Source organism: Curcuma longa, chromosome 20 (genome assembly GCF_044706935.1).
Source record: "Curcuma longa cultivar G26 ecotype Majalengka, Jawa Barat chromosome 20, ITB_CL_G26_1.1, whole genome shotgun sequence".
In the NCBI taxonomy this organism is placed as follows: Eukaryota; Viridiplantae; Streptophyta; class Magnoliopsida; order Zingiberales; family Zingiberaceae; genus Curcuma; species Curcuma longa.
The window spans coordinates 3,901,699-3,917,338 of NC_133880.1; the positions used below are offsets into that span (position 1 = coordinate 3,901,699).

Sequence of the window (15,640 nt, forward strand, 5' to 3'; positions counted from 1 at the left end):
GTAAATTAAAATTATTTTAAAATAATTATAATAATTATTAATTAATTATTATATTACTATAACTATTACACATTATAATAATTAATCTTGACTAATAATATTAGAAGTTAAGATTATTATAATATTGTAGCATATTGTGAATTGTCGATATGCGTGATAGTAAAAATAAAAATATTTTCGGAATAAAATATTCATTTTATAATTTGTATAAAGGGAAACGTGGATACTTTTTTATTTTTGCCCATTTTACATACGATTATTGGAAGAAAAAAATTTAAACTCTTAAAAAATATTACATTTATTCTAATTCCCGATATTAATTTAAAAAATACTATTTGCGGAAGCAATCGCCGTCGAACTCTCACCGGACCAGTTCGGGTCGCCCCAGTGCCGCAGCATGCTCTCCCAGTTGCAGAACTCCTCGGCGCAAGTTCGCCGGCGCGGGTCACGTATCTTCCGCCTCCAGTGCCCGTCGGAGAAATTGGCCCTCTTCGCCTTCCTTCGATCCCACTCCAAGCCGGCCTTCTGCTTCGTGGTCAGCAGGCAGTGGCTTCGCAGGCGTTTCGGCATCGAGTCCTGCATCCTCCACCAAGTCGCGTGCGCAGCGTCGCTCGCGAACTCCCGCATCGCGTCGACGTTCCAGTTGCAGTCGTAGTCGCGGAAGCACAGCCATGGCTTTAGCCCCAGGAAGTGCAGCACGTAGAGGACGGGCGGTCGGCGGCGAACAAGCGAGTCTTGGCCGCTTTGATCCCCTCCTCGTCGCCGGCCCAGAAGTGCTTCAGGAAGTTCATGTGCCTCGGAATGCGGTGCCACCAGGTGAAGATCTCGTTCAAGTAGCCCTGGTCTCCTCCGTTGTAGGACTCGATCTCATCGATGTGGTCCATCAGCAACCGGTACGTGCAGTTAGACGGCTCCAAGACCATCACCCCCGAGTTGAAGTAGGCGGCGTCGTTGCCCGTCGCGGCGATCTCCGGCATAGTGAACAGGAAGTCGATGTTTCGCAGGATGAGCAGATCGGCGTCGATGAAGATGAGCTTGTCGTAGTCCGTGAGCTGCCAGAGCCGGAACTTGCTGTAGTTCCACTCGTTGTAAGCATCCCGCTCGGCCTTCGGATTCCTGATCCTGCTGACGGTCTTGATCTTCCATCCAGCAGCAGCAAGGCCACTTCTGTGGTGATCGCTGACCGTTTCGTCGACGAGGATCACTAGGTCTCTCTTTGATCCGGACAAGCGAATGCTTCTGGCAGCTGAAATGGCGCCACAGACGTAAACGTCGGCGGAATGGAGAATGGTGGCGTATGCTTCCCGGCGAGGAGTTTCTGAATGCCGTCTCTCTGCGATCACAAAGAGCAAACCACGAATTGAGCACTGACATTTCTCTGCAATAAGGAAAATTGAAGCTGACCTCTTGCTTCAAGAGGGAGGGCAAGCTCGCATGAGCCGACAGGAAGCTGCAGCTTTTCCTGAAGCAATCGCAAATCCGGCTTGTACAGCCACGCATCTCCTTCCCGCTGGACGAGATTCTTGCACGCGAAGAGATTCGGGATCGGAAAGCAGCTTGACACAAACAGAACGTGGACCGCATTCGGACTTCGCCGGGAACCTGCAGCGACTTCGGCGGCGGCCAGCTGCAAGTGCAACCGAGCGACGTCTCTCTGCCAGCTCCTCCCCGAGCTGCTGTCGCAAGGAAGCTTGACTGCGATGAGGTCGAAGCAGGAACCTTCCGGGAACCTGGGAGAAGGAAGTTTAGGACAGGAAGGCACTTCCGATTCTTGCTCTTCGTCGATCCATTCAGGGTAAAGGGCATCCCACGTAACGTTGCTCGCTGCATAATCGAGCTGTATAACCGAGAATCCAGCGCGCGGGAAGCGTCGATGCCACTGGTTGATCTCAGAGATGTCGAAGTTCAGTAGGCCGATCTCCAGTTTCTCCTCTTCAGCATTCAAGTTTTGGATGCATTTCACAAGCTGCGCCCAGTCGACGACGGAGCTCGATACGTAACGGGGATCAGGTTTGGCTTTGTCCCAAATCCATCCGACGTCGATGAATCTCGAAGCACTGTGCAATCGATGCTCATTGCGGTGAGCTACAGGGCAGTGGAGGATCGTTAAAACGGTGCCACTGATGATGATCAACAGGACGAGGTGTATGGAACAGGGCCTTAACACCAAGCTTCTCTCTTGGAAACCATTGTAGTCACTGCTCCTCGGGGGCCTTCTTTTGTTGGCAGAACCATTAGATCTGCAAATAGTCGATAAGATCGAAGTGAAACCACTGAATTAGATGGTCATTTAGCAAGATCAAACCAAACTCGCAAAGATTGATGCATAAATCTCTGCAAGATGGTCCTGCTATCATGTGCCTGTCACATCGGTCTGCTCGATTCCTTGGCTTTTCTGCTCCTAAAACAGGGCTCTTTCAAGGAGCACAACAACATACTTCATAATGTGCATGGTTTTGTCATCATGCACCGCCTTGCCTAATCATAAAGGATGACAGCAGATCTGATGAACAGATCTTTGAACGCACTTACAACAAATAGAGGGGGAAACGAACACAAAACAATGCATCGATCGTCATCGTCGTCCCTACCATCTGAATTCTGAGAAGCATTTTTGTTCACAGAAATGTGTGAATGGATATCGGAAATGCAAATGGGGGAGTTGAAGCATATAGACAACTACTCACGGATTTCCGGCGGACCGATGCCGGGCCTCGACCGGGCTGCCTCCGGCGTCTCCTCCTTTGACCCCTTTCATTTTGCTCAGGGAGGAATAACCAGACAGCAATGCTGTTGTATTCAGCTCTCTGGGAGTAAGGAAAAAGAAAGCGATTAAAAAAATCTAATCTTGGCAACTGAAACCACGACAGCGACGAAAAGAAAGTGGAGGAGAAGGAGAAGAAACCTACCCGCGTAAGAAGAAAGGCGCCCGCAGAAGGATCCTTGAGGAAACGGCCAAGATCGAAGGAGAAAAGAAGCGAATAAAGAATGGAGATGGTGAACTAATAAAGCGGCTAAGAGCAATCGATGGATGATGAGCAAAAAGGAAGGATTTTTATAAGCTTAAGCGAGATTAATGAATCAAAGCATGGAATGGTGACCTGTGATTGTTCCTCCCCTGCAATCTTAGGTGCCCAAAACATGCTGATGAAAGCACTCAATGACGCAGCTTGAACAAATGACTGCTGCTGTCTCCTTGTTCATCCTTCCTTCTTTCTTCGAGCTTCAGATCAACTCCTCCACGCAAAAAAATCTCATCTTTACTCTGGGCTTTGTTTAAAGATTCAATTTTTAAGGTCAGGATGAAGGATCATTGCAGTTGAAGCATGTTTTGGTTCAGTCAGTACGTTTGGAGACAGGGGGCAGGGAGATGAGACTGGGAACCTCATCAATGGTTTCATTGGTTACAGTGCAGCATCTAACTGGAGCATCTGATCAATTAATCTATTTTGGTTTAGTAGACACTAAAAGATTAATTAATTGTTCCTTTTTATCTATTGGATTTTTTAAATGTTTTTTAATAATACTCCAACAGAATTTGTTGAACTGTTCTTAGAATTTCACTTTTATTGTTTTACCTAACACTTCTATAAGAGTTTTTTTTTTTCTAATCAAGAATCCAATCTACGCCTATTAAGTTTGAGAGTGATCAATTTGACTCATAAAAATTTTCCCAAACAGTACATTTTCTTTGATCCATTGCTCATTTAAAAGAAATTATTTTATAGTAAGCTGTAGTTGAATTTTGAATTTGAGAATTTTGAAATATAGACTTAATGTATTTTATAGTTTTATTATTATCCAAAGGGTTTTCGTTTTCAAAATACCTTTTCTTTTATATTTGAAATAGTAATTTTAACAAAAATTATTATGAATTATTTCGATCAAAACTATTTTAATATTGATTAAATTTTTTTAGAGAGTTAAAATCGATCCAACTTGATTAGAATTGATCAAATAATATTGTAACAACTATCAAAATTATTATAATTTAAAATAATGTTATCTAAAATTACTATAATTAGAGTAATTTTAGTTAAAATTGCTTTAATATAGAATAGTTTTAATCAAAATTACTATAATTTAAAATAGCTTATCAAAATTATTTGAAGTAATTTTATCAAAAACTATTACATGTTATAATAATTTTAACTAAAATTATTATAACATAGAGTAATTTAGATTTTAGAGTTTAAAATTATTAAAACATCATTTGAATGAAGATTTTTTTATAATGAAAATTAGGATTAAATATCTTTTTTTTTCTTTTTATTTTTTAAATAGGGCATTGATGATATTTTTGGACATTATATACACATGAGTCAATTTAAAAGATAAATTTTTATTATCATATACAAGATTACGCCACTAATAACATTCTGTTATTAGAAAAATTAAGATTCAGTGTAATCATTGTAATTTGTCAATGAAATTTATGAGAAAAACAAAATTGTAGATCGGAAAAACAGAAACAACTTTGCGAACCCAAAAACACTTCAAAAACACTTCGTTGACTTTGACTCTGGGAGCCTAAAAGCACTTCCTGTGGACGATGGAGGGGCCAGATTCATCGTACTCCACTTTGGAAATCCACATCTGTTGACATTATCAAAAGTCAAAAGGCTAAAATTAGAAAAAAAAATGATTTTATATTTATATAAAATAATTTTGTTTTTTTTCCTTTTAATACCTGTTGGAAAGTGCTGAGCGAAGCGAGGATGGAGCCTCCGATCCAGACGCTGTACTTTCGTTCCGGCGGAGCGACCACCTTGATCTTCATGCTGCTCGGGGCCAGGGCGGTGATCTCCTTGCTCATGCGGTCGGCGATCCCGGAGAACATGGTCGTGCCGCCGCTGAGAACGATGTTGCCGTACAAGTCCTTCCTGATGTCCACGTCGCACTTCATGATGGAGTTGTAAGTGGTTTCGTGGATGCCGGCGGCTTCCATTCCGATCATGGATGGCTGGAACAGAACCTCCGGGCACCGGAACCTCTCTGCGCCGATGGTGATCACCTGCCCGTCGGGCAACTCGTAGTTCTTCTCGACGGCGGAGTTGGTCTTCGAAGCCTCCAGCTCTTGCTCGAAGTCCAGAGCAACGTAGGCGAGCTTCTCCTTGATGTCCCTGACGATTTCCCGCTCGGCGGAGGTAGTGAAGGAGTAGCCTCTCTCGGTGAGGATCTTCATCAAGGCGTCCGTGAGATCGCGGCCGGCGAGGTCCAGGCGAAGGATGGCGTGAGGCAGAGCATATCCTTCGTAAATCGGGACAGTGTGGCTCACACCATCGCCGGAATCAAGCACGATACCTGTTGTGCGACCACTGGCGTAAAGGGAAAGGACGGCCTGAATGGCGACGTACATCGCCGGAGCGTTGAAGGTTTCGAACATGATCTGGGTCATCTTTTCTCTGTTGGCCTTGGGGTTGAGCGGCGCCTCGGTGAGCAAAATGGGATGCTCCTCGGGAGCGACACGAAGCTCGTTGAAGAAGGTGTGGTGCCAGATCTTCTCCATGTCGTCCCAGTTGTTGACGATGCCGTGCTCGATAGGGTACTTGAGAGTTAAAATGCCTCTCTTGGATTGAGCCTCGTCGCCGACGTAGGCGTCCTTCTGGCCCATTCCGACCATCACGCCCGTGTGGCGAGGCCGGCCGACGATGCTGGGGAACACAGCTCTCGGCGCGTCGTCTCCGGCGAAACCAGCCTGCAAAAATGTCGCCCCTGTGATCATCAACCAGCACGACAGTACGAGGGTATTCAAATGAAGGTAGAAATGCCCGACCTTGACCATTCCGGTGCCATTGTCGCAGACGAGAGGCTGGATGTCCTCACCTTCGGCCATTTTCTCAGGTTCTGCGAAGCCAATTGACAAGTTCTTTACACAGTTTAGATACAAACGCTCCATTCGACCATTAATTGCACGAATCAAAGAAATAAAGAAAGACAATCAATAATCATTCGATCGTCAGAAGTCGAAATGGATCGAGTGGCCTTACGCTGGATCTTGCGCAGGGGAGGGGATGAGCCGGAGAACAGGGGAGGGGATGAACCGGAGAACAGGGGAGGCGATGGTGGGGCTTTAAATAGGAAGAGAAGGAGAGGAGAAGAAGGAGATGCCGTACGTTTCGGCGACGAGAACTTTGCAGTATCGAACACTGCGATGACAAAAATAAGACGAGGCGGATGGGCGGCCTGCGTGAGCGGCGAGCCACGTTGACCAAGGAAAAACACGACGCACGAGTGAACGAGATCAAAATCTTCTTAAAATCTTCTTCGTGTCTAAATCCTGCTCAACAAGTTTTTTTCGCTGTCAATCAATAAAATTATCTTCCGCCATCGATCATTAAAGTTGTTTATGATTTCTTAGAACATTGACAGTGGTAAGGAGATATTTTTATTAAATATTTTTCACATTCACATCATTAATCAAATATCTTCATCTTTTAAATATTTCAACTTTCATAATAAAATATCTCATAAATTAAATATTTATGAATACCATCTATCAAATATCTTATTTTTAAATTTCATAATTAAATTTAAAAAATTTGTTGTTACTTACATCAATGCTCCCCTCTCGATTCATTTGATTCAATCTTCATTGAGTGAAACAAATTAATTCCCTGAGATAGAGCTTAAGGGTAAGCAAAAATTTGATTAAATTGAATAAACTGATAATATTTAAAAATTTGATTCAGTTATTTTAAAATTTTGATTATTTTTTCTAAAAAAATTAGTTAATTTGATTAATTCGGTTCGATTTTGATTTTAAAATTTCTTATTTGATTAAATCATAATTAGAATCCAAATTATAAAAAAATAATTTATAAATTTCTAAGTAAATTTATAAATCTTTAACTAATTGATAAATATTTTATAATATTTAAATAATTCAATTATTTTTGTTAATTCGGTCGAAAACCAAATTGATAAGTCTTTTCTCGATTTAGTTTGTTCAATTTTTATTTAAAAATTCAGTCGATTCAGTTATTAAAAAAATTGATTCGATTCAATTTTAATTAATTCGATTTAGTTCGATTTTAATCAATTACTCAGCCCTATTAGAGCTTGCATGGAATATTGATTACTTTGTCAATATTTCAGAAGATATGTATAAAATAAAGCTCGATGATCGACACTTGAAAAATTTTGATAGTTTGAAAATTTTGATAATATGATGATGGGTATGAAAAAAGGTTTGAAATTATATGGGTGTTGTGAAGGGAATAGAAATTGAGAATCGAAAAGATTATGATGAACTTAAAAATTTTCTCCGTTTAAATTTTCGTCTTGAAGAATCTAATAAATCTTTAAAATAATAATTAAAATTTTTATCCATCATTTTTTAAATTTTTAATATACAATGATTTTTTATGTGATGAAGGATGCTAGAGAAGTTGATGTATATATAAGAAAAAAATTGTATACGGTATCCAATTTATTGTTTCAAAATTGAAATGTTTAAACGCCAACGTTTGAAAAATTTAAAAATAAAATAAAATCTTACCGATAAAAACTAAACCTATATGCTTTATTATTTTTTTAATTTTTTATGATTAAAAAATTTATATTCGATGATTTATAATTATCATTGAAATATTCTCTATAATAAAAGATATTTTTAAGATATTTATTCAAATCAAATATCTCCCACCATGCCCTTATGGGATTTAGATTGAGTCGGTATATTTTTTTAATAATATTTCTCCTTTGTTTTTAATCAATGATTAAGAATTTTGTTTAGATTAAAAAAAAAAAAACTTATTCGTTAATTAAATTAATAAATACCGTTCCCCTTTCTCGTATTTGCCATGAAGGCGCGGGGTTTTAAGAAAGAAGAGCAACTAGCGAACGGCAGCCCGAATCTGTTCCTAGCATCGATTGGTCCGTGGAAGGTTCGAGCGATGAGGCCGATTAGGTTTCCGGAGCCTCCCAGCAGCTGGATGGGCGTGCCGGATATCTTCGAGGGCGTGCCGGATATCTTCGAGGGCGGAGTTGACGTCATCAGACGGGCGATGGTGATCAGCAACGGGGCCACGGCGGCGGAGAACCAGAGTATCGGCCTGGTTCGTGCACTTGGGCTGGCGGACAAGCTCTCGATCTATGTAAGCTTTTCGGTGACTTTTTTTTTTCTTTTTCTTCAAACTTTGGAGTTTGTTCGATCCAGATAGAGAATTGGGTACATTTACTTTCGTCACATTGTGGAACTAGAAGGAAATAATGATTTTTCTAGGAATCGATTGACATTGTGCCTTCTGGGGAAATCTAGGGTTGGACTAGTATCAACCAAGGTATAAAAACTAAACTGAATGGAGTGTTTTTTCGTCTTCCCTTTTCCTCCTCTGTAAGTTTTGAAGATTGGCTATTTGGTGGATAATTCGCTCAGGAAATGAATGTTGATGTTAGGATATGTCATTCATCAAAATTTAACCATGGTTTACAAATTTCTAGGGTTTTTCTTCCATTGATCGTTAAATTCAGTGGATGAATCTTTGCCATGATGCCATGTTTTAATTTCTCAAATATTTTCTCACTAACTTGTAGCGTGTAACAAGACCAAGAGGGAGTGTGAATGAGTGGCTTCATTGGCTTCCTATCTCTCTTCATAAAGCATTGGACTGCCTAATTAGACAAATATTTACCGACACAAGATTTGCTATCTCGCCTCCGGAGATGAAGTCATTCCCATTTCCTGTTCAGAGTGGCACACATACTGGCTTGTTATCCATTCTAGAGGAAGATGGCAGGAAAATTGCTTCCATCGCTTCCGAAACATATAAAAAGTGAGACAATCTTTCCTTATATTTTATGATAGAGAAAAATCACTTTTAAAATGTTGCATCAAAAAAAGTTGTATCTTATTATGACTAGAATCCTTTACGCTTGATTTTACTGAAAAAGAATGATACATGTTTTTCTTTCATCATTTTCTACTGTTGACAGGCTGGCAATTTCATTGTTACTTATTCTAGATGTTTGTTTGCTGTATAGATAGTTCTAACTTATCGATACCAAAAGCTGTAAATTTGGTTGAAAAGCTCTTTTTATTATCTCTCTATTAGTTTAGTTAATTGTTGTGAATCCTCAAAGTTAATGTTGGTTACCTAGTGTATCAGATCACGAGATATAGCATAGATGAGAATAGTTATGTGAATGTGCTATTGAAGACTTAAAATATATAAAAGATTCTAATGGGATCGCCCCATCATTTCTGAATTATAACACATTTCATTGAAGGGTAAAACCCATTCGACTTGATTATGCTTTCTATTGGTGTTGTGAACCAAATGTATATTGTTGCAAATATGCCATCCATTTTGCACTGTGTCTGTTAGGTCACTTGTGTTTATAGATTTGAGAACCTCATGACCTGAATACATGATGCTGTTGTGTTTGCATAATTGCATAGTCTCCAGTGATTGTTTCACTAAAATAAGGATGAGCATGACCTTCTTGGTTGATAACTCCAGTTCCAACATAAACACTATTATAATGGACTTGGAAAATCTTCTCAATTCTTCAGAAGAAATGAAACAAAGAACAAGGACTTTTTCAGATTCTGAGAGCATCTGGAATAACTAATGAATTACAACTTTATTGCGTTGTGATTAGACATTGGGGTCTTTTTGTCATTATGCTCTTTGTTAGTTGGTTCCATTACCACAAAGTTGCTGGGGAATCTGTTAAATCACCAGTTAGCAGGATTATTGGGTCTTAGATCTCTTTCTTGGGCAAGATTCTCTTTCCTAGCAATCAATTTGGGAAACAGCTACATATGAAGCTCCTAATAAATGGAAAATTAGATGAAACTAATTCTTGTGAAATTTTCACTTGATGTAGGAAATTTTGGTTAGGCCATTGATGAATAACTTCTTCTTTGTCTTGAAGTTTAATCAACTTGAATACACGTAGATGTCAAAATACAAAGTCTAAATAACTTCGGTTGAAGTCGTGGAAGACAACATCCCATGCATGCAAGGTTTAAAAATGCCCTCCCCCACAGTAGCCAATTATAGCTTCTCGATTTATCTCCTCATAGATGGTCGTGGAGCCGACCATGTGGGGCCACTGAGGTGGCGGATTCCACCTTTTGCAACAAAAGATTAACATAAAGCTTTTCGTCTTGTATAGTGATACGAGCATTAACTAATCCCAAATAGTTAAGAAAATATGGTTGGATGGTTGATGATAGTGATTGGAGCAATCTTGAAACGCTTAATGTGTTTTTAATATATTTTTATTTTTTCGTTTCTTTGGATAATGAGTACGTCATGAACGGAAACACATTTTCATAAAAATGGTGAAAATTTTTGATTGATTAAACTTGTGAAGTCCTTTTAGCGACTTTGTCAAAACATATCTTTGTTGCATTTGCATGATACCTTATGATCGTTTGTAGTGGAGAGGTCCGTCCCAGATCATATGCGAGATGGCATTTTGGCATCAGCAAGTAACATCTTTTGAGGGGCAGTGGTTTGATATGAGGCTCTAATATTGAAATAGATTTTTGAAAAAAAAAATAGAGTTAGAATAGAATAGGACAATTTGGTCTACCCCAGTTATAAAAACTTATGCCATCACCTAGGCAGATATTAAAGGGGAGTGCATAGCCCATATATGTTCACATATGGCATTATGTATATAAAGTCGTTATTTGGCCTTTTCGCCTTATTTGGCGTTGGGGTGATCCCAACATGGCAAAAAGGCATCTTTCACCTCATCAATATCTCATTAGAAGTAGAAAGCAGAAGTATTCAAAATAGCTGAAGCAGAGAACTTCTGTTATCAATCTAGTAATAGTATATATTGTCTTTTTAACTCTTTGTTCTGTTGCATGGTTGATGACTGTTAAAGAAACATATTCACAAGAAATGACGGTAGGATTACTTTTTAACATGCAGTCTGATTATTCCTTTTCCAGTTCCCTTTATGTCCATACTGCATCACTGTGTTAGAGTTGAGAATATCAGTTTGTACAACTGTGTCCTACAGCAATTATTCTACTTTGTAATCTGCTTGACTCTAGTGTTCTGAAAGGAAAATTGATTTTTCTTCCTTTCAGAGAAGGTCCGCTCTTGATAGTTGCTTGTGGTCGTGACACCATATCAATTGCCAGTTCAGTAAAACATCTAGCATCTGAAAAGGTTTTTGTCATTCAGGTCTGTAACTTTGCATATGAAATTGATTATAAGCAGATCAATCTGTTGTTTTTGTTTATTTGTATCATTATTCATTATCATTTCATCTCAGGTACAACATCCAAGGTCATGCCTTGATAGATTTGACTTGGTGGTCACTCCTCGTCATGACTACTATGCTCTTACTGCCAGTGGACAACGGGAGGTCCCTCGTATTTTGAGACGGTGGATAACACCGCAAGAACCACCTGGGAGTAATGTGGTATATTTCTCTTTATGACAATTATGCAAGATAAACTACATGGAACGGCAGGACATATTGCAATCTTATATCCTATGACTGAGAAATTTCAGGTTTGCACTATTGGAGCACTACATCAGGCTGATTCTACTGCACTTCGTGTTGCTGCAAATGCTTGGCATGATGAATTAGCTCCTCTCCCCAAGCCATTACTTGTAGTGAATATCGGAGGACCCACAAGTAATGACTCTTTTTATTTGCAGTAGTTAAAGTATCTTGATCATTTTCATTTTTGAGACTTGTATTTAACAAGGCTTTATATTTGTTTGATGTTGGAATATGCATCCATTTTGCCATCTAATTATTGCACTTTATTATGTTGTTTTTTTATATTTGGTATGATCGTAAATTGGAATGTTGGCTGTTTAAATGAAATAGAGAATCATGACGTTTGACTTCCGTCACTGAATGTTTGGAACATCTAGCACTTGTTAGTTGACCCGTTCAAATTTTTGCAAGAAATATTATCAATGTTTTTCTCCCTTTTCTTACTATGGGTAGGAGGGAGAATTAATTTAAGAATCTTGTAAAATCTCAGTAAACTTCTCTATAAATGTCAAGTGCAAGTTATTGCCTGAAGAATACTCAAATTTTTCTTGTTACATGATAAAAATGAAAGAGTTTGAGGTCCTTTTCTACTATTCTTATTTTCCTTTTATCTTGTCTCTTTTCTTTAAGTTTAAAGCAATCACTCATGAATAGTTTCAGCTTCTCGGTATTTTGGTGATTTTTAAGTTGATGCTATTTCAGGGAACTGCAAGTATAGTTCAGATCTTGCGACACAATTGATTGGCTCACTACAAAACGTGCTGGCAAGCTGTGGAAGTGTTATAGTTTCTTTCTCTAGGAGGACTCCTAAGAAGGTTGGTTATAGGTTTAGCTCTAACTATCTAATTTTTGTTAATTTTGCGAAACACTACGATACAATTTCCGGTGAATGTCAACAGGTTGTTGACATTGTAAAACGAGATCTTGATGGGCATTCAAATATATACATTTGGGACGGAGAAGGTAATTTCAATGTATAAATTAGATATCGTACTGCAGCGATCTCTTACATCGTGATTCTGATATTTCAGATCCAAATCTGCATATGGGTCAGCTAGCGTGGGCTGATGCATTTGTCATTACTGCAGACTCAATAAGCATGCTCAGCGAAGCTTGCAGCACAGGGTATGTATTAGTAATTTCAGTAGTAATTTGAAATTAAGCTCTTTGTTCCTTTAGCTTTATAGTTCATCTTGCAGAAAACCAATTTATGTCATCGGAAGCGAGCACTGCAAGTGGAAATTCGCTGCATTTCACAAGACACTACGTGAACGAGGTGTCGTTCGGCCATTTACAGGCTTCGAGGATGTAAGCCACTTTTCTTCCATCCTTAACCTGCAGCTCCATTGCTCTAAGATCAAGTGGTTAGAATTCCTTTGATAAGATGCACCAATGGAGTTTGGTCATGATTTACTTGGGAAAAAAATGCGATTATGGAAGAATTCAATCTCGATAGATTAGAAAGAAAGAAGTTGGGAAATTTTGAGCTTGAAGCACATTGTTTTGAGTTTCAAGATATTAGTTTATCGACACACAGTGAAAACTCTAGATTCATTCAGGTTTTCCGTTAGATAAGCAGTTCCTGTTTGTATTTTGTACTTGCTAATCGTGGAAACTTTTTCTCTTATATCTGTGGTTCTTACTGATCTTACTCAATTTGAGAATTTGTGCACAGCAAATAATTGCCAACACTCTCTGAATTCGCAGATGTCGAATGCCTGGAGCTACCCTCCTCTTAATGATGCTGCTGAAGTTGCTTCTCAGGTTCGCGATATCCTTGCTAAACGAGGACTGGCACTCGGCCATTAGATCCCCATACAATCAATCTCAAGAACCCAAGCGGATCGATGGAATGAGCATGGCTGCTCTCAAGAGCACAAGTGATACTAACAATGGTTACATGCCTTGTATAGGTTAGTTATTCTTTTGGCCAAACAAATGATCTTGTTATCAGCTTCTATAAATTGCTATGATTGCCATAGAACACAGCTTGTGATTGTATAGAAATCAAACTGTTTTAATTGGTAATTAAATGAGATCGTTAGTGATTGTTTAAATGGATATTAGTTAATTGAGGGAGGTTCTTGACCTGTTGCGACCTTTTAAAATAGTTGCAATAAAGAATTATGTGTTTATCAAATCAAGCTAATCTGAGTTTTAAGGATCTTGAGTCTGTTTCAGAATTGTATATTTCTGTCTCTCTCAAGTCCGTATGGCAACAACACACAGCCAGCAAGCCAAGCCATTTCAAACTCCACAGTAATGATTCCCACGTCGCCATGGATTCCCTTCCCTTCCCTTCTGCTACTACTTCTGCGTCCGCAAGAACTACTTGCGATGACGACGAGGAGACTTTCCCATGTCCTAAAGATCAAATCTTTATCTCTGCGACCAGTTCCGTTCTCGCAAAAATCCCATCTTGAATCCAGTTTTCTTCTTCTTCTTCTTTCGGCGACCTGACTGGCGCCTCCGGTAGCGTCTTGAGTTCTTCCGGCGCCGGCGCTTGGATTGTGCGGGAACGAGGAGGCAGGAAGCTGCCGCTAGGGCGCGCGCAAGACGGAGCGGGGTAGCGAGGAGGGGGATCTCCACTCGATGGAGATCGGGTGGCCCACGGACGTGCGGCACGTCGCCCACGTCACCTTCGATCGGTTCCACGGATTCCTCGGCCTGCCGGTGGAGTTCGAGCCGGAGGTTCCCCGTACAGCTCCCAGCGCAAGGTACCTTCTTTTCTTCCTTCTCATGTTCATGTTCTGGCTTTCCAAGGATGTAACTTTTCGCATCTTCTGTACAGTGCGAAGGTTTTTGGAGTCTCTACGAAGTCGATGCAATGCTCGTACGATTCCAGAGGCAACAGCATTCCCACCATTCTTCTGCAGATGCAGAAACGCCTCTATGAACTGGGAGGTCTTCAGGTACTTTCTGCTCGTTCTAAGTGAAGTTCGTAAATAAACCATCTTGATCTTTGAAATTTCTTGTGCGTTTGAACAGACAGAAGGCATTTTCAGAATTACTCCAGACAATAGCCAAGAAGAGTATGTCCGAGACATGCTAAACCGTGGAATATTGCCCCAGGAGACTGGTGTTCATTGTCTGGCAGGTCTAATAAAGGTGATTATCAATTCTGAAACCAATTCTGCTAGTTGGTTTACAGTGTGATTCATCATCTTGATATCGATCGGATCTCTACGCAGGCCTGGCTTAGAGAACTTCCTGCTGGGGTGCTGGACTCTCTTTCGTCTGAGGAGGTGATGCAGTGCAAGACAGAAGAGGCTTGCTCTCAGCTCGCAAAGCATTTACCGGCGACTGAGGCTGCTCTGCTGGACTGGGCAATCAATTTGATGGCTGATGTCGTCCAAGATGAGCAACAAAACAAGATGAATGCACAGAATGTGGCTACTGTTTTTGCTCCAAACATGACCCAGGTTCTGGTGTTCAGTTGTGACTTTGTTTCTGCTCTTCTTGAATCATATATAAACATTTATCGATCAGCATATGTTTCCAATTATCATGCAGATGGCAGACCCTTTAAACGCACTCATGTATGCAGTGCAAGTGATGAATTTTCTCAGGCTGATGATTTTGAAAACTCTTAAAGAGAGAGAGGCCACCTCAAAAACAACAAGTTCTGCACCTCAAGGGACTAAACAGAATTCGACGCCGACCAACTGTGTTTATGCGAATTCAGATAGTGTTTGTGGTTCCACCAAGTCACAGAACTAACAGCTACTAGTTCTGAAGCAATTCATGCAAATCATTGTACCTGCAGATTCAAAGGAAGTAGTCAGAAAGGCACACTAACTTGCAAGTTTCTGATTGTAAGCGAGGTGAAAACTGTTCTTAGTGGTTTCTGATTTCTCTTTTTGCAATTTGTTTCAGCCCTGAATTCTGAGAATTTTCAATGTGTTTTTGTGTTGTTGACAATCAGAACTTCTTATTTCATAATTTGTTTCAGTTCTGAATTCTGATTGCTCAGCCCCTTTACTTTGTTACAAACACAAACACAAGTAGCTCAAATTTACTATCCTAGCAATTTTATATGGTCGATCTTACGATCATCTGTGAGGTGGTAAATCGAACAAGCTATTATAGTTGGCCACTACGTCAAATTTACTATCCCTGCATCAACATTGTATCAATGGCTCAAGCTATCAATGGGTTG

The 15,640-nt window shown here is 39.8% G+C and overlaps 3 protein-coding genes and 1 pseudogene across 3 annotated transcripts; 2 read left to right on the plus strand and 2 right to left on the minus strand.

Annotated features, from left to right (window-relative positions):
- Window positions 1–315: 315 nt before the first annotated feature.
- On the minus strand, window positions 316–2,758 carry LOC141813680 (UDP-glucuronate:xylan alpha-glucuronosyltransferase 1-like; annotated as a pseudogene).
- A 1,772-nt stretch (window positions 2,759–4,530) lies between these two features.
- Window positions 4,531–5,836, minus strand: LOC141813238 (actin-like). Its single transcript, XM_074701168.1, has 3 exons — window positions 5,777–5,836; window positions 4,691–5,698; window positions 4,531–4,596 (listed from the first exon to the last, which is right to left on the minus strand). The coding sequence occupies exons 1-3, from the start codon at window positions 5,834–5,836 to the stop codon at window positions 4,531–4,533; spliced, it is 1,134 nt and encodes a 377-aa protein (XP_074557269.1).
- Window positions 5,837–7,898: 2,062 nt separating this feature from the next.
- On the plus strand, window positions 7,899–13,290 carry LOC141813270 (mitochondrial fission protein ELM1-like). The gene is made up of 10 exons (XM_074701208.1): window positions 7,899–8,099; window positions 8,539–8,777; window positions 11,057–11,153; window positions 11,245–11,394; window positions 11,487–11,613; window positions 12,184–12,296; window positions 12,381–12,444; window positions 12,513–12,606; window positions 12,681–12,789; window positions 13,189–13,290. The coding sequence occupies exons 1-10, from the start codon at window positions 7,899–7,901 to the stop codon at window positions 13,288–13,290; spliced, it is 1,296 nt and encodes a 431-aa protein (XP_074557309.1).
- A 735-nt stretch (window positions 13,291–14,025) lies between these two features.
- Window positions 14,026–15,367, plus strand: LOC141813271 (rho GTPase-activating protein 4-like). Its single transcript, XM_074701209.1, has 5 exons — window positions 14,026–14,198; window positions 14,273–14,393; window positions 14,470–14,589; window positions 14,673–14,903; window positions 14,995–15,367. The coding sequence occupies exons 1-5, from the start codon at window positions 14,074–14,076 to the stop codon at window positions 15,199–15,201; spliced, it is 804 nt and encodes a 267-aa protein (XP_074557310.1). The 5' UTR covers window positions 14,026–14,073; the 3' UTR covers window positions 15,202–15,367.
- Window positions 15,368–15,640: the final 273 nt, after the last annotated feature.